The following is an 18,247-nucleotide window of genomic DNA, read 5'->3' as shown; positions in this document are numbered from 1 at the left end:
ACCGCAACGACGCCCTTGCCTCGTCTGGCGCTCTGGCAATAATTGTAGATAAGTGTGTTGCTTGCCGGCAATTACAGCTTAAAACATCCCTAGAGGCAGTTGCAGTCCGTGCGATACTGTTCAATAAACTGGTAAAGGTTTCCTCATTATGCTTCCCCATGAACTACCATCTTTCGAAAACAGAATTTCAAAGCTTTATTAATGAACTGCCCGAAACTTATATTGTCGTCGGAGATGTTAATACACACAACACCCTTTGGGGTGGTTTTCGTTGTGATGCCAGAGGACGCTTAGTAAAAAGCTTCCTCTTCATTACAGGGGCATGCTTACTGAGTAATAAAGAGCCCACGTTCTATAGCGTGGCAAACAAAACATTTTCATCGATAGATTTAGGCATTGCATCTGGTACACTCGTACCGTATCTATAGCGAAACATGCTTAAAAACCCATATGGGAGCAGCCATTTTTCAATTCTCATAAAATCAGCGAAACGTGATCAATGCTCTCCATGCGTCCCCCACTGTAAATTCGAGTCAGCCGATTGAAAACATGATAAAGAACTCTGCGGCATGACCTGGGAATACAGCTCTGCACTTCCTATTGATGATGCACTGGCATATCTGACAGCATTTATTGTTGTTTCGGCGTCACTATGTATCCCTGAATCAAATAGATCCCCTTCAAGCGAAGTGTCCTGTGGTGGAATGCGGAGTGCAAGGAAGCTCGTAGAAATCAAAATAAGGCATGAAGTCACCTTCGCGAATCTTAAACTGCCGATAATCTGATCAATTTCGAGAAAATAAAGTCACTAGGTAGAATAACACGCCGCTGGGTTAAACGGGAAAGTTGGCAAAAATACATCAGTAGCATGAATTCATATACAGACGAACGGAAAGCCTGGAACAGGGTCAACAAAATAAAAGGCCGCGAAACTCGTCCTCCACCTTTAGTAAACACACAAGAAGACACTATTGAGCACCAAGCTGATTCACTAGGGCAATATTTTCAGTACATTTCGAGTTCATCCCATTACTCAGATAAATTTCTAAGATATCAGCGACAAGCGGAACAGCCTCTGGATCAGAAAGGAAATAAAAATGAACCTTAAAACCAACCATTTTACATGGTGGAATTTCAGACTGCACTGAACTGTTGCAATAAATCAGCTGCTGGACGCGATCACATAGTTTATGAGGTGATTGAATACCTACACGCCGGAACACACAAAACACTACTATCACTTTTTATTGCCATATTCTCTGCCAGATATATTCCCTCTGCCTGGAAGCAAGCAGTCGTAATCCCTATTCTCATAGAAGGCAAGGATTCGACTTCGGCCAGCAGCTGCATGCCTATAGTCCTGACAAGCTGCCTATGCAGACTCTTTGATAAAATAGTAAGCAGACGCCTAATTCATTATCTTGAAAGCAACAAAATACTAGACCCCTTGCAGTGTGCTTTTAGGGAGGCTAGATCTACGACAGATCACCTTGTCCGCATGGAGGCGAATATCCGAGATGCATTCGTGCACAAGAAGTTTTTATTAGCGATATGTTTAGATATGGAGAAGGCATACGGCTCAACTTGGTGTTTTGGAATTCTTCATGATCTGGCTGGTATGGGTATCAGAGGCAATCTCTTGAACCTGATTCAAAGCTACCGCTCTAATCGTACGTTCCGTGTGAGGGTTCTTAAAGCGCTATCTCCTCCATTTACGCAGGAAACAGGTGTGCCACAAGATAGTGTGCTGACTGCACCCTATTAAAAGTAAAAAAGAATTCCCTCTTTAGGGTCATACCACGAACAATGTTTTATTCAGTGTATGTGGATGACGTGCAGATAGGATTTAAATCATGAAATATTTTTATCTGTGAGCGACATGAACAGCTTGGCCTAAACAGGGTATCTAAGTGGGCAGCGAGAATGGAGTTGGGTTACACCCCCAAAAAAGCACGTGCATTTTTTTTCTACAAGAATAGAGGTATATTACCTGACCCTGCGGCCCATCCTAATGGAGAGTTGCTATCTACCAGCCACGAACATACATTTTTAGAAATCATCTTTGACTCGAAACTAACATTTGTCCTTCACCTTAGGTATCTGAGAGCGAGATTTCTGAAGACAATGAATGAATATACTGAAGATCTTGTCCCGCACATCTTGGGGAAGTGACAGAATATGCCTTTTGAGCCTCTACAAAAGCCTTATATGGTGACGCCTCGACTACAGAGCTATTATGCTTTGAAGATGCTAGATCTCATTTACCACTGGGGTATACGCCTGGCTACAGGCGCTTTTAGGACAAGTCCCGTAGAAAGCCTGTATGTGGAGTGTAATGAATGGTCACAACATCTCCAAAGGACATATTTAACTTTTTCTTATGCTCTCAAGGTTAAATCAGATGTGCAGCATTCATGTCACTCATCTATTCGTGATGTGTCTTCTGCCAGGCTATTTCATAACCGCCCAGCTATTAGAGCTCCATCTAAACACTGGCCGACGAAACAGGCGTCTTAGTCCCAGAGAATGTCCTAATGGCACCCAGTAGCCTGCTCCCACCTTCGGGTGGGAGCAGGTGAATCTCATTCGTAGAAATATCTTTTTCGTAGAAATTTCTCTTTCGTAGAAATATCGGCAGCTGGGGCTCGCAGGCGCCAACCTCATTCGAGGAACAAGTCGAAGACCCGGCGGAGCAACGGCGCCGAGAAACAGGTGGGCTGGGCAGCGATGCAATTTCCCTCCCCTCCGCTTCTCCCGCCCTTCGAAAGATAACGAGTGTAGACACAGTTTGGAACTCAAAGAGATGATAGAGAGCCAGAACAATAAAATCAAGAGCCAAGACAATCAAATAAAAGCAATGATGGAGCGCATCGAGAAGCTCAGTAGAACAAAGAAGAGTGATAATGACGTCAGTGCAGTTAAAAGGAAAGTACCCAAGAGAGACACCACCAGCGCTGCTCCAGCGGCGACGAAGCTGATCACGCCACCGACGCTAATAACGTCACCGGCGTTGACGCAGTCAGTGAGGCAAGCTCCACAGACAGAAACGGCAGTTGTTGCCATGGAGGAAGAGAAGGCCGAGGCCCCCATTCCTCCGACAATGGAGTTGGTCATGAGCATGCTTACACAAATATCCAGCCAAGTTTTTCAAATGTCTGCGCAAGTGAACAGTCTAACAGTAAGAATGGATAATCTGGAGGCCAAATGCAGCCAACTCTCGGTTAGAGTCATGACATCGGATGCGTGGTAGGATGGGGAAGTATACCCATCCCTGCCACAGACCTAAAGCCTTTCCTACGGCATAAATTGAGCAATCGTTCGCAAGGCGAGTCGGATACAGAAGCAATGAATAAGCTTCCCATAATAAAAAACTGGGAAAATGGATGCATGGGAAAAGAGCATGGTACCATGAAGTACTTCTTTGCCGATTAAGAATAGGTCACACATACGGTAGTCACTCTTATCTCTCGACTGGGGGTGACCCTCCGGCTTGTATTAAGCGCGGCGATAGTCTCAGAGTCCTCCATGTTTTTATTCCGTGCCCTGCAATAAAAACAGAGAGAAAAAAGTATTTCCTTTCTGCATATCGCGAATATATGTCTCTTCACCCTGCATTTTTTCTTAGCGATGAACTGTTTTTTTTTTAAATGTGCAAGTAGTTTTAGATTTTTTTGACGAAACCTGCACACTGAAAATCCTTTAGCCAGGTAACTTTTGTCACATGAATAAAAGGCCTGCTTTCAAGTGCTCTCTTGGAACTCTGGTTTCATTGTTATGTTTTGTTGCATCATGTTTTTTAACGAAAGCAAATCGCCATAGCCCACATCGCTACCCAGTCAGCGTCATAATTTTAGCACGTATATAGTCTACGTCAATTACAGCGGCAGGTTTTAGGCACTGCTGCAGCCGTATCACATCTACCATGAGGAATTAATTGTGCACGCGATCCATAATACATCGTTAACATCACCACTTGTCATGGCGCTTTTTAGATAAACCTGGCCCTTGCGCCATAAAACACCAGATATCATCAATATGTATCGCTCACTTATGGTTTGCGCACGAAGGGCATGGCTCTTCACACTCCAGCTTTTAAGTTTAACGAAATTTTATCACGAAGAGCCAAGGTGCTGCTTTGCATATAGTTGAAAAGACAGTGCTCTCACTTCCAACTATTGACAATTTATAGACAAAACTGCTTTCGCCGCATCGCTTCATGACACGGAAGAAAACAGCAAAGTGCATGGAAAGTAACTGTTGTCGTTCGTCATCCCGTTGCTCTCTTTCCGACCGGGGACTAAACACTTACTCCCCAAATTTGCACACGGCACGCACATTCATGCACTTAGTCCTTTGAAGGACAAAAGCGCCCTACGACTAACGGCCCAGTTACTCCCGTTTTCCCTGGGATTTTTCTTAGAGTGTACCAGAACCGGTGGGCCTATCGCCTACATGCCACGAGGTGCAAGCATTGCGTTGGCCCACTGCTATTGACGAAAGGGACATGTTGATGCGTCCAGCGTCGAATGATGGCAGCTGCATGTTCTATTATTGCACTGGTGTCACGCACGTGGTCTGCTTGGAGCATCGGTGGCAGCCACGAGGAGAGACTCTACAACACAGAGCGTACACGGCACACTCGGCAGTGGGAACGGCACCATTGCCGAGATCCAGCCTTTAAACCCGTTCCTGCTTACTCCTCAGGTGTCGGTAGGAATCATACAACAACCGATGGGCTCATCGCCTGCACGCCACGCGATGGAACCCTAGTTTCGGCCTACTGCAATCGATAGAGCGACTCACTGATGCATCCAGCGTCGATAGATGATAGCTGCCTATTCTTAGAAGATGGCGCTTGTGTCAGGCACGCGGGTTGCTTGGAGCATCAGTGGCGGCCACAAGGAGCGACTGTACAAGACAGAGCGTGCACGGTGCAGGCGGCAGTAGGAACAACACCTTTGCGGAGACCCAGCCTTCAAACCTGTTCCTGTTTACTTTTCAGGCGCCGAATCCTGCTACTACCCATGGGCCTATTGCCTACATGCCAGGAGTTCCAACCCTTGTTTTGGTCTAGCGCTATCGGCAAAAGGGACTTACTGATGCATCCAGCGTCGATTGATGATAGCTACCCTTTCTTCGATGATGGCGCTGGTCTCTTGCACGCGGGCTGCTTGGAGCATCGGTGGCAGCCACGTGGAGCTACTGTACAACACAGAGCGTGCACCGCACAGTCGGCAGTGGGAACGGCAGCATTGCTGAGATCCAGCCTTTAAACCAGTACCTGTTTACCCTACAGGTGTCTATAGGAATTCTACTACTACGGATGGGCCTATCGCCTACACACCACCAGTTTCAACCACTGTTTTGGCCTACCGCTGTCGACGAAAGGGACTTAATGATGCATCCTGCATCTATTTATGATATCTACCTATTCTTCGACGATGGCGCTGGTGTCACGCACGCGGGCTAGTTGGAGCATCGGTGGCGGCCACTAGGAGCGACTGTACAAGACAGAGCGTACACGGCACAGTCGGCAATGGGAACGCCAGCTTTGGCGAGATCCAGCCTTTAAATCCGTTCTTGTTTATTCTTCAGGTGTCGATAGGTATCCTACAATGAACCGATAGGCCTATCGGCTACACGCTGTTGCGTATTCGACAGCTAGACGCCGACGGCTGCAAGACGACTGACCCAAGGAACAGACGACCCACGCAGCGCCAGGAAGACAGTGACGTTTACTCCTTCGGCGACGCGCTTTTTGAGCGCTAAGCAGCTAATCATGGAGTGGCAAAAGAAAGGAAGATATCGCGGCAAGCAGGGCAACCTTATCTGCAGATTACAACGTAGAATGCGACCAGCACCGCGAATTTTACAGCTCGGCCAAAGCTACCCTTTTCGGAAGGCGTTCACGAGGATGACGCTTCTTGAACAACTAGAGGCGGAAACAGGAGGGCAACAGGATTGTCCAAGCACAGCACTGAAGCGTTTTGCAAGATCACATTGTCCTTGCGCTTGGAAAAGACGTTGAGGTGCTTCGTGGCACAGGCGGGCAAGTTGAGCCAGACATCGCAGAAAGGATTGAGAAGGCACCAAGCATCTTCAGGCTCGAACAACAGGCATGTGGAGAGGGCTTGACACGTCCAGGAGGAGGTGACGCTCAAAATTAGCACTGCTCGCCGAATGCTGAAAGGCTACCGAGAACGAAGCGACAGGGAGCCGGCCGCAGACCACCGGCATGGGGTTCATCCGTCAGTCAGCACGACAGGATCTGAGGGAGCGTTTTGAGAGCGGAAGAAACGCAGTAACATCGTCAGAAGCAACCTCGCACCCAAGCTCAGGAAAGGCCGGCAGTTGAATTCACTGGGAGCAAAACGCGTGAAAACTGAATACAAGAATGAAAAAGACTTGCACTTACTGGCATGCACAGGAGAAAAAAATAAAGAAAAAGAATACTACGGAATGCGGCTAAGGCAGTCAGCATTGGCATGGCGTTTGTCTTTCTTGTGCCGCACTAGAAAGTCGAACTGTTGAAGTGCTAGAGTGCACCTCATCAAGCGACCATTTTTGTTTGACATTTTGTTTAACCACACTAATGGGGAGTGATGGGTTTCAAAAAAAAGGAAGAACTTTTCAAATAGCGTATAATGGTTTCCAGCAAGTACGGGCGCGAGCACAAGTAAGTAGAAATGGACAGGACAACGCTGGCGTTGTCGTATCCGTTAGCTTTCGACTTGCCTAGAGGTGCTCCTCGCCTTTTGTGTTCGCCTAACTTTAAAGAACGCCCATTCCGTGGTCACTGGCGTCACACTGTTCTAAGAAATGAAGACAGTAATCTGGTCGCGCCAGAACCGGTGCGCTGACAAGAATATTTTTAGTCGCTGCAAATGCGTCCTTCGCGTCATATTCCAACGCGCAATAGTAGGTTCGGTCTTGCGCAGAGCATCTCTAAGAGTACTAGCGATATTTGCGAAGTTTGGATTGTAGCTTCTGTATTAGTCAGCTAAACCCAAAAAGGAACGCAAGTTAGTCTTTGATTTAGGCAAAGGAAAGCTAGTGATGGCCTCAACTTTTAGTTCGGAAGGGCGTCGGTTCCCTTGGCCAAGAATGTGCCCCAAGTAGTAGACTTCAGTGCTTGCAACACAGCATTTGCTCAGTGTTAGAGTCAAGCCTGCTTCACAGATTCGAAGCAATACCTGCTGCAGATGTTCAAAATGCTGTTTCCAAGTACTGGAGAAAACATCAATGTCATCGAGGTAGGGCGCAGCGAAAGACTCGGTGCCTGTGGGCACTTGATTCATTAGGTTCGAAAATACGAACAGTGCATTCTTGACGCCAAAAGTGAGCACCAGAGGGCGATATGTGCCTGTTGGAGTCATGAAAGCGGCGAGCTTACTGGCGTTCTGCATGAGTGGCACTTGCCAGAAGCCCCATACCATATCTATCGTAGAAATGTACTGTTCCGCGGAAACTTCCTCGATCAAGGCTTCAACATTAGGAGTGGGAAACGTCTTCGTTCTGTTATCGCGTTCAGCGGACGATAGTCAATACAGGGTCTCAGTTCCTTTCCAGGACTTTCTACGATGATCATCGGTGACACGTATTCGCTTTGATCTAGCACAATTAGACCCAGGGTCAGCATGTTCTCAACGGAATCGTTCAACAGCTTCTCATGACGGGACGAAAATCTGTGCATCCGCCTACACTACAATGTTCAGCTAAACATCATCGCCCTAAGTTTTACTCTATAGCTGCATATGGCTACGTTCTGAAAGTTCTTGCGTCCGTCTACCGAGTCAAATCTCAAGAGAAAATAGAACGTCATAGTCTACCCGCCAATCCTTGTGCCTCGTTTTTTTCTGACAGATTCATCGCTTTAGCGGGGCTATTAACAATTGCACTTGGGGCTTGCTATGAGAAGGACGCGCGTACGTCCCTCGATAGAAAACCGGCCCTCAAAAAGAACCGATGTGAAGAACAGCGGGAATAAGTGCGGAAGCGACGGGAAGCCGCTTCTGCCGAACGCGCAGTGGCAGACGGGTCGGGATCATCGATTAGCTCCTCTTTTACCGACAAAGAAGTACCGAGAATCCGTCCGGTGCGCCGGCGGCAGCAGCTGCGTTAATTGGTGCGGCGACGGCAGGCGAATGCGAATGACGTTCAGCGGGCCACGGATGCCAAGCGCAAGCGTTGTGCCCGTCAGGATACCGAGTGCCGTGAGTTGGAAAACGCACTGAATTGACGTTGCGACGTCCATCGGAACGTTTTCCCGGGGCGACGACGAGGTTCGAGCGCAATTTTTGGACAACGCGTTTGGCGCCACGTGTGTGGTGTGAAATGGAGGGAGGTTTCTCAGGGCTTGACCGCCATCGGTGGCATGTGTGATCAACATCGGCGTAAATGTGCGACGACTGTGTTACGGCAGTGTCTGCACTCAACGTCCTGACGCACACAACGCTTGTGCTTGACATGCACGTCCCGTTCCTGGCCGGTCGTATTCGCCACCCGTCCCCGCATATATTCTCGCTGCTGCTGCCGCCGACGCTCCAGGGGCTCTGTTCTTCTCCATCGGCGTATCACAGTGATGACAAAGCTATCTATGGCCGATGTGGCAACGAATGAGAGAAAATAAAACACGATAAAAACCACAAATTTAAGTGTATGTGTCTTTACTCAATCGATATAGCAATAACTATATAAATGAATATTGATTTCAGAATAGCCTCCCCTCGCTGGTTATCCTTCATCACCGAGTGGAAGGGCAATAACTTTTTTACGTCAGCTACTACACGACTGCTTTAAGATATATACCACACAGGATACGTTGAAACTGAGAAAAGAAGACAAATACGTCACACCCATGATCTCACATTTCAAGAAAATTCGTGCAGCACCACATTTAACATTTTTTTCCTAGAACCATAGGAGAATGGAATAGTCTCGACCTTCTTATAGTAGAGCAGCATAAAACTGATGACTCTGGTGAAGTAGTGCTAAAAACAGTTTAGCTTCTACGCAGTGACGAACTTGAAAACACATCGTGTTTATTTTCTTCCTATTGCATATGATGTTTCTCCCTAAATGGTGCTCTTCATACTTTTGCATTTGTGCTTACCATTCTATTTATTTCGTCATTTAGACAGCTGTGTATTTCTATATGATGCGAACTACTATGCTTACACTAATTATTTGCATTGTGCACGCATTCTCTTCCTACTTTTTGTTTGCATTTTAGCAAACTGTTTTCTTGCTACTGCCTATAACTTTGTTTACGAGTATGCTATTTTCAAAAGAACACTCCTGTAATAACCCTCCAAAAGTGTTGACAGTATGAAGAAATAAAGATAATTACTCACTGTGAGTGGCGTAGCCATGGGGGGGGGGGGGGGGGACTTTAAGGGGCTTCCGTCCTCCCCTGAAATTTTCTCGCACTGTCCTGTCCTGCCGACCAAAACAACCCCCGGGACCATAAATCATTCTAGGATTTCTCAATGCCTTTTTCACACTCGAAGCCATTTCCCAGCAAACAATGTGATCTCGGGCTGGATTTCATGGCAATGCCCATGCACCTGGAGTGACATAACGCAAGGCGCCTAATCCTAGCACAAAATTTCAAAGGCGTTTTGAGTGTGGGCAGGCTCGTCATGGCATCTCGCGGAGGCCACGAAATCTATGGAGAGCATGGATTTCAATTCCCAAACTTTATGCGTATAAAGTTCTTATGATCTTTTGCGGCGAAAGATGTATTGACATTTCCAAAGTCGTGCTTTAGATTTTCAATTCCGGTACCTTGTGGGTTTCATATTATAAACATTTGACGCCACAGGTGCATCATCTTTTCTAAAGTCGTACATCAGACCATACATCGAGAGAAGCCAAAGCAGCACACTTTCAGACATGTTGACGAAACACACAGCGAGGTCTGATGAGACGAAGCGTTGTGGTGGTTCACTTGTGCGGTCATGTCAGAGAAAAGAATATGAACATTTCTTTCACCTCCACCAAAGCGTTCATGTCAACACAAAAAAGCCAGGAAAGGAACTACCTTCTTATTTATTTTTTGTACTCTGACTTTTACTCGCAGGGACACATTCAGCCTCTTCAGTTTTCCTGTTCTTTCTACTCGCGGGCTGCCAGAGCTAACCAGCGAGCATGCGTTTTTCTAGTGTTGCCCCGACTACCGCGAGGCGCACTTCGGTGCACGTTTGTTTTACCTTGAACGAGTTGATTTTTACCTGGCAGCGTTTTGGAGCCTTTCTGGCAAGTAGACGAGAAAAAGCAACAATGTTTCCTCGCCGCCATCATTGTGGGGACTCGATGGATGGCAATGCGTTCGCATGAGAGCATCATCTTTACTTCAGTTTTATCGCAGGCTCTCCGGAAACTCTTTCGTCTCGCCGGTGAAAGATGCCAAGCAGTATGCGTATGATTCTCTGGGGAAGAGTCTCTCGTATTTCTTGGTGTTCCTCGGTATTCCATTCGATTTTGGCCAACATACCTTGCATTGCGTTTATTTTTTACATTTTGGAGCACCCGCCCCACAGACGAAAGAAAGACATCCCCCAAAAGAAAAAAAAAAAGATTGTTTCGGTGGAGCAAATTGTCGCAAGGAGAAAGTTCGATTTTATTTCTTTTTTTACGGAAAGTAATAGGCCACAGACTCTTTAGTTGCCGGATACTCTTAATATATCGTTACGAAGAGTTGTGAAGAAATGGTTTCATTTGCGGGAGATGGACGATGATGGTAGCATGATTGTAGGGCAGTCTGGCCTCTAAACCTCTTCGCTGTCCTCGTCTACTTTTCTTTCTTTTGTACCCGCCTTTTGTATTCGTTACATTTCTCCTCATGCAGACGAAACCCGTGTGGTGAGTCAGGATGGACAAGTATGGTAGAAAGGCTTCAGGCAAGCAATGTGTGTCAGCTGGGCTCTCCTTGATCGCCAACCATTGCACAGCAAACGAGCTATTACCTGAGTTCCCTCAGGCGGTCTATTACTGCAAATCTGCCTGAATATTGTGACAAGAGCTTTTGACACAATCCACACTTGCATTTTGTTGTCCAAAGGACCAAGTCACCTTTTTTGAAAGGTACTTGTACGTGACGGTCGTCATACCACTCTTTTAAGCGACTTTGCGAGGCCTGAGTATGAAGACGAGCTATTCGATGGCTTACTAGGTGAGACACAGTCTTCGATGCAGAATCGTCATTTTGCAGAATGAAGGATAAGAAAGTGTCCAGAGGGCTTCGCGGTAACTTTGCATACAGGAGATAAAATGGGCTATAGTTCGTGATCTTGTGTTTCATCGTGTTGTATGCGTAGGTGTTGTAGGGTAGCACGTCGTCCCAGTTCTTATGACTGGACGAGATGTAAATGGCAACACGTTGGTCAGAGTTCTGCTTGTCCTTTGAACAAGGCTATTGGTCTGTGGATGATACGGCGTGCAATGACGCAACTGTGAAGTGCACGAACGAAGTAACCCTTCAGTGGCATCAGCAGTGAACTGGTGACCACGGTCGCTGATGATGACATGTGGTGGACCATGACGAAGGACCACGGAACGCAGCAGGATGTCCGCCACGCTAACAGCGGTGCAAGAGGGTATGGCTGCAGTTTCTGCATACCGTGTAGGTTGATCTACACAGACAATTATCCAACGGTTCTTCTTTGACAACGGCAATGGACCCAAAAGGACAATGCCTACTTGCTCAAACGGTGTACTGGGCGGTGTCAATGACCGAAGGCGACCCGGGACTACGGTGGTCGGTCGCTTGTGGAGTTGGCACGTTTCACAACTAGTGACATAGCGCTTGCTTATTTTGTACTTCTTGGGCCAGTAAAAGCACTACAAGTACAAGCACTAAAAGTACAGTGCAACGTTTGTACGAAGCCGAAATGGACGGATGTCGCATCGTCATGAATGGCACCTACAACCGCGGAGCAGAGAATCTCGGCGACAACAAGCAGAAAACGCACTGCATGCCTGGAGTAATTAGTTTTGTAGAGCAACTTATCACGGACAGTAAAGCGACCGCTGCCTTGAGAAGTACGGGCTGCGACAAAAATCGGATCGAGGGTAAGATCATTCCGTTGTTCTCGCTAAAAGTCTGCCGCGTCACGGAACATGGAAGTAACAGCAGCGAGACAGTTCTCAAAATTCTCACCATCAAAGTCGGTAGCCGCAAGGGATAATCCGAGAGAGGCCGTCTGCGTCAGCGTTACGATGGCCACTCTTGTACTGTACCATAAAGTCGTATTTCTGGAGGCACAGCGCCCAACGTGTGAGGCGACCCGAGGGATCACGCAAACTAATCAGCCAGCATAAAGAATGATGGTGGGCGATAACCTTGAATGGCCTACCGTAAAGATAACAGCAAAATTTCAGCACAGCGAAAACAGCTGCCCGGCATTCCTGTTCCGTAAGCGTATAATTGCGTTCAGATTTCCTCAGCCATCGGCTGGCATATGTGACATGTTCTGCGCCACTGTGGCGTTGTACAAGCACCGCTCCTCTCCCGATTCCACTAGCATCAGTGTGAACTTCGCTCCGGGAAGATGGATCGAAGTGACGCAAAAAGCGTGCTGACGCTAGTATACACTTCAGTTGAGAGAATTTTGCGTCAAACTCTGGTGACTAACTGAAGGCCGCATCTTGTCACAAAATACTTGTCAACGGGTAAGCGATGTTGGCAAACCGAGGAATAAAACGACGAAAATACGAACATAGGCCAATGACTGAGCGAAGCTCTCGTTCTGACTGCGGTGGCTTGAATGATTTCACGACTTCAATCTTATGGGGATCGGGTCTCAGGCCATCCTTGACGAGTAAGTGTCCCAGGACCAGTGTTTGACGTTCGGCAAACCGACTTTTTTTTTACTTTAGAACTAGTCCAGCTTTCTCGATGTAGTCGAGAACAAGGCGGAGGCTTTGGTTATGTTCTTGAAATATGCTGCCAAATATTACAAAATCATCGAGGTAACACATGCATATCTCCCACTTTAGAGCACGTAGTGCTGTGTCCATGAATCTTTCGAAGGTGACAGGAGCATTCAGAAGAACTTTAGTTTGGCCTAGGTGGTGTAAACAGGAGCATTGCTAAGGCCAAAAGTCACAATAATAAATTTGAATATGGTATCTTGATTCAAGAAAGTGGGGTTGCCCTTGTCGGTAGGGTCCGTAAGTGTTTTCCAATACCCCGAACGCAAGTGGCGAGAAGCAAGAAGCATTGTGGGGCAAGCAATCCACCTCATCATCCATTCCCGGTAGCGCATAGACATGCTTCTTCGTCACTGCATTTAGACCTCTGTAATTCAGGCAAAATGTCCAGGAGCCATCTTTTTTTCGGACCAGGATTACTGGGGCTGCCCATGAACTAGAAGACTCTTGAAAGACCCCTTTGTTCATCATCTTCTTGACTTGCTCTGCAATTACTTTCCGCTCGAAGGATGACACTCGGCAGGGCTTGTGGCGGATGGGGTGTGCAGAGCTGGTATCTATTCTGTGACGAGCGCGAGACGACGATAAACGAACGAGTGCATCTCCATGCGTGAAGTCGATTGCAGCCTCATGCCTGGCAAGAAGCTGTACCAGTGCTTGCCATTCCTAGCTTATCATGCCAAAGATTAGCTCTTCAGACTGGCAATTATCACAAGAGCAAGCTGTAGAGGTGTCCGCAGTTAATGCCGCTGTTGAGTTACATGCGGCTTCATAGAATAGAGCGATTTTCATGCCGCGAGGAAGGAGAACTGGCGTGGCGGAACAATTCAGCGCCCACAATGTGGCGACTCCTTTCGCATTGCACAGGTCGCGGGATCGAATCCCGGCCACGGCGGCGGCATTTCGATGGGGGCGAAATGCGAAAACACCCGTGTACTTAGATTTAGGTGCACGTTAAAGAACCCCAGGTGGTTAAAATTTCCGGAGTCCCCCACTACGGCGTGCCTCATAATCAGAAAGTGGTTTTGGCACGTAAAACCCCATATATTATTATTATTTCGCATTGCACACGAAAGAACATGTCACATGTATATTTTTAGCAAACTTCATGCGGAGAGGGTTCCCTACAAGGTCAACACAATGAGCGTCAACGGTAGTGTCAGAAACATGGGCGGGCGTCAGGCACCACGATGATGCAATCGCATCATCAAGAACACTGACTGTGTTTGTGTCCCTGTCTCCGCCCCGCGGGCTTGGTTCGGAATGTGCTGATACGAATAACGTGTTCGACGATATTTCGCCACAACCACAGTCCACAGAAGCGCCGCATTGTTCAAGAAAATTGATACCAAACATAAAGTCGTGCGAACAAAGAGAAAAAACAAGCCATTCCGACACAAACTCTTTCCCAGCCAACAAAGCACTCACATCACAAACACCAAGGGGATGAAGCCGCTTGCGAAAGGTAATACCGTCGTTCCAAGAAAACATAACTTTGTGGCATAGAAGGCTTTTTTAAAGCGATGCTCATCACAGACACAGTTGGCCCAGTATCAACTAGCGCCATGCTCGGTATTCCGTCAATCGACATATTCACTTTGTTTTTGAGCGTGCCAACAGGCAGAGGAATTTCTCGCAAAGACCGTCCGGCAACCTCACATCCATTGGCCACGGATGCTAGTTTCCCGTCGGTGGGGACGGCTATTCGGTGGCGTGAAACTGCGCTCAGATGCAGATGAATCGCTGCGTCTGGTCTCGTGCGAGAAGCGGTCCATAGGAAGCAAATCGGTCGTCCACAAGTAATATGAAGTATGGGCTCCAGGGAGTGAGAACATTGGTGGTATCCTTCGTGATTCACGGGCTTGGCGACAATACCGTGCTATATGGCCTGTGGAACCGCAGTTGCAGCCCACGGGAGGGTCGCGATTCACAGCATCTTCCTTGAAACGAATGCTATGCTGATGGGGGTGGCGAGAAAGTTCGTTTTCATGTGGATAACAAGTCTCTGTTGCTCGCTGAAATGTGCTATCTCGTTCATAAGTCACGACGCTGTAGTAGGGTCGGTGCGGTTCTTGTCGCAGCATCACCGAAGTCACAGGGCCTCTGGGTTAAACGCGGCTATTCTGGTTGTGGCCTAGCGCCATGCGTAGGGCCTCTGTCATAAAGACATGGCTGTTGTAGGGGCGCGAGTTGGTAATCCTCAAGGCGCCTAAACACAGGATACGGAGTGAATGAAGCCATGTTTGGCTCGAAATTGGTGGTAGTCGGACGCTATGAGTGCCTTGCTGTGTCATTTGCGCGTGCAGGCTGAGTTCATCCCGAACTCTTTGTCGGACCATTGAAGCAAGATTTAAGGGCTGGTTGCTATCTACGCTTGCAACTGTCGTCACATTGGCTAACCTGCGAAACTTCCGGGTGATGCGCCTCGTCTTCGTTTGCTTGAAAGTGCGACAGTGCCTAATGATGTCGGCGACGGAAGCCAGGGTGTCTTTTGCGATGAGGAAACTGTAAACATTCTCGGCAATTCCTTTTAGGATGTGCCCGACGTTGTCTTCCTCAGACATTCCATAGTCCACCATTCTACAAAGTTGTATTACTGCCTCAGTGTAAGTCGTGCACGTTTCGCCTAGCACTTGCGCGCATTGCAGTAGCGTCTCTTCTGCCCTTTTGTATTTTGTCGCGGAGTCACCGAATCGCTCTTAGATTTACGAAACAAATCTGCCCCATGTTGTGAACATTTCCTCGCGATTGTCAAACCGCACCAACGCTGTATCCATTAGAAAAAGCATGACGTTCGAAAGCTGAGAAGTGCTTTTCCACTTGTTGTCGGCCCTCACCCGGTGATAATGGATGACCCATTCCTCAACGTCTTCGTCCGATCTTCCGGCGAAAGGACGCCCACCTCTCGGTTGTTGGACGGAACTGGTGGGCGCAGCACTTTGAATCGGCCATTGTTCAGACTGGGACACATAGCGCAAAAAATTACACAGGGACAAGCAGAACACAGGACGAGCGCTAACTTTCAACAATTGATTTATTGCAGCTGGTGAGTATATATATACTTACTGCGACGCCACTACAACAGAACACATTGAAGGGAAGGAGGAAAGGACAGTCATGTGACTTTTATGCCCAAAAATTCAAGCTCTTTCCTTGATAAAAATGTAGACGGCGTGCTAACGCACTCGTCACCTGCTCTGGCATCAGGTATTTTTGGTGCAGTTTTTGGGACGGAAGAATATATTAGTTGATGAAAAATCTATATTTTACTTGTCAGTGCGTAGCGTTCGAGAATTCATAAGCAGCCTCTTTGGAAACAGCAATGAAGTTATTATTCATGTGTTTGATGGCTCAAAACATTGTATAAGTAGGAGGCCTAGCTGCCACGTGACCCACCCCGGGACGAAATTTCTGGCTACGCCCCTGCTCTCTCTCGATTTTTTCTGTATTTGATATCTGTTGGCTATTGTGGTATCGTTATATGTACTGCACCTCTGTCTTTAGGTTTCCTGCATTGGTAGAAGTCGTGCATTTTGTGTTTTCTTAATTTATAATTTAGCTAGCAATGATGTCGTCTGTTCTCATGGCGCAGTGGGACGCAGCTTATAAGGAATTTTTTTACCGACAGGGTTTTATGTCTACTCTTCTGAAAAGGCTAAAAATTTGGCTCACACGTTTTGCAAATTGTACACAGTCAATAGATAATCATAATAGGAAGTGCACACATGCGACTTTATAGCTGCTTCTGCAGTGCTTGTCGAATTCAATTCCGCTGCTGTTGTATTATATTCAAAACCAAAAACTGTTAACAAATGTCCAATAATTTATTGCCAGCAACTTCAAGCATTGATCCCACTGTAAGTAGAACATACGTGTTAAGACGATATATATTCTTCTGAATTTGATGTTCAGTGAAAGTTTTATGAGCTCAGTAAACGTAGGAAACTAGTAAGCAAGTGAACCTTTTAAACTGCAGGCTATGGCAACTTGGCTTGGAGCACTACCGACTTTGAACGACCTGCCTGCCCATCCACGCGGAGTTTTCTCCTGCTTTCCAACGTCATTTGGCCTGAAGATGAGCAATAAGGAACAACCGCCTGATCATGGTGGTAAAACGATCCTGTGATGACTGTGGGCGACTATAAAGGAAACAGTGAAGTAGCCTGCTGAAATAAAATTATCGTAAAGATAGCCCAGAGAAACAAGGTTCATAAACTTAATCTATCTCTGCACAATCACTGTCACGAGTGCAAACAGTTCCTGTACCCGTCTGACAAAATTTCGCTCTAAATACTGTACACGACCGTATCATTAAAGTTTCGTGCAATAATTTCTCTGATATCTTGAACGTCTACTTGTCACTTGGGCAATGTGTCTTCCTAGCAAGCTAGCTTGACCTACTGCAACTAGAGGCATTTGCTTTCCTTGTGCACTTTGTGCAGGTACGCAGATGATAACACCAATTACGCATACAATGTTAAACAAGTTTCCTTGCCTATATTTTCTTGACCAGAATACTTTAATTAACACACTCAATCAAAAAAGTTAAGGAAAGAGAGAACTTATGTAAAGGAACGCAGATGCATCACTCTGAGGTATTGTGCTAAGATGGCAATACCGCACACGGGGATGGAGAAAGGGGACCACGAGCGCAATGTGAGTGGTGATGATAACATGAAAAATGGATGTACAATGCTGAAGGAAAATTTATAATTTTGATAATAGGCACTAAGAACGTATCATTCAGAAACGAAGTATAAAGTCACATAGGGTACGCTGTAAGAATGGCATAACGCCTTCTCTATTTTATAGCGCAGGTCAGGAGATATGATGTGTGTTGTACTTGTACTATGTACATGTGTTTTATTTACATGTGCTGCCAATTGTTGCCCAAGGTTACGCTTTATTAGTGTTTCGGGCAGTGCGTCCAAGGGAACGCGTCGGGCGCTATGTTTACGTTCGTCAAGTATTTTGCGTGACGCATTAACGCGATAGCGTTCAGGGCCCTGCGTGGCAAAATATCCGGCGTCGGCGTGTCGCGTCCAGCGTCGACCACCCTTCAGGCAAACGTCATTTCGATCCATGCAAAACCAACCCCGCAGACCCTCCGTCCGCTAGCTGCCGTGCCCTCTCTGCACGGCAGCTTGCCGGCGGACCACAAGCCTGAAGCGCAATTACTGCTTGCGCAAGTTTTGCCGTGGTTTTTAGCCGTGGTGTCTATAGCAAACAGCTCTCAACCACGATTCTTCGATGTGCCACAACGTGTCAGTGACACCGCGGGCCGTCTATATGTCAAGGCCTACACTACAGGAGT

At 47.0% G+C, this 18,247-nt stretch overlaps 1 protein-coding gene across 3 annotated transcripts in view; it reads left to right on the top strand.

Annotated features, from left to right (window-relative positions):
• The window catches only part of LOC135906587 (uncharacterized), a 208,066-nt gene extending 190,792 nt beyond the window's left edge, over positions 1 to 17,274 (top strand). For all 3 annotated transcript variants that reach the window (XM_065438043.1, XM_065438046.1, XM_065438044.1), the window contains exon 5: positions 16,910 to 17,274. In XM_065438043.1, the coding sequence (XP_065294115.1) occupies positions 16,910 to 17,019 (110 nt within the window). In that variant the 3' untranslated portion in view covers positions 17,020 to 17,274. The remainder of the gene's footprint in view (positions 1 to 16,909) is intronic.
• The last annotated feature ends 973 nt before the right edge of the window (positions 17,275 to 18,247 follow it).

Source organism: Dermacentor albipictus, chromosome 5 (genome assembly GCF_038994185.2).
Source record: "Dermacentor albipictus isolate Rhodes 1998 colony chromosome 5, USDA_Dalb.pri_finalv2, whole genome shotgun sequence".
Lineage (NCBI taxonomy): Eukaryota > Metazoa > Arthropoda > Arachnida > Ixodida > Ixodidae > Dermacentor > Dermacentor albipictus.
Note: the sequence above shows the minus strand (reverse complement) of the source record. Positions and strands in the feature narration are given on the sequence as shown.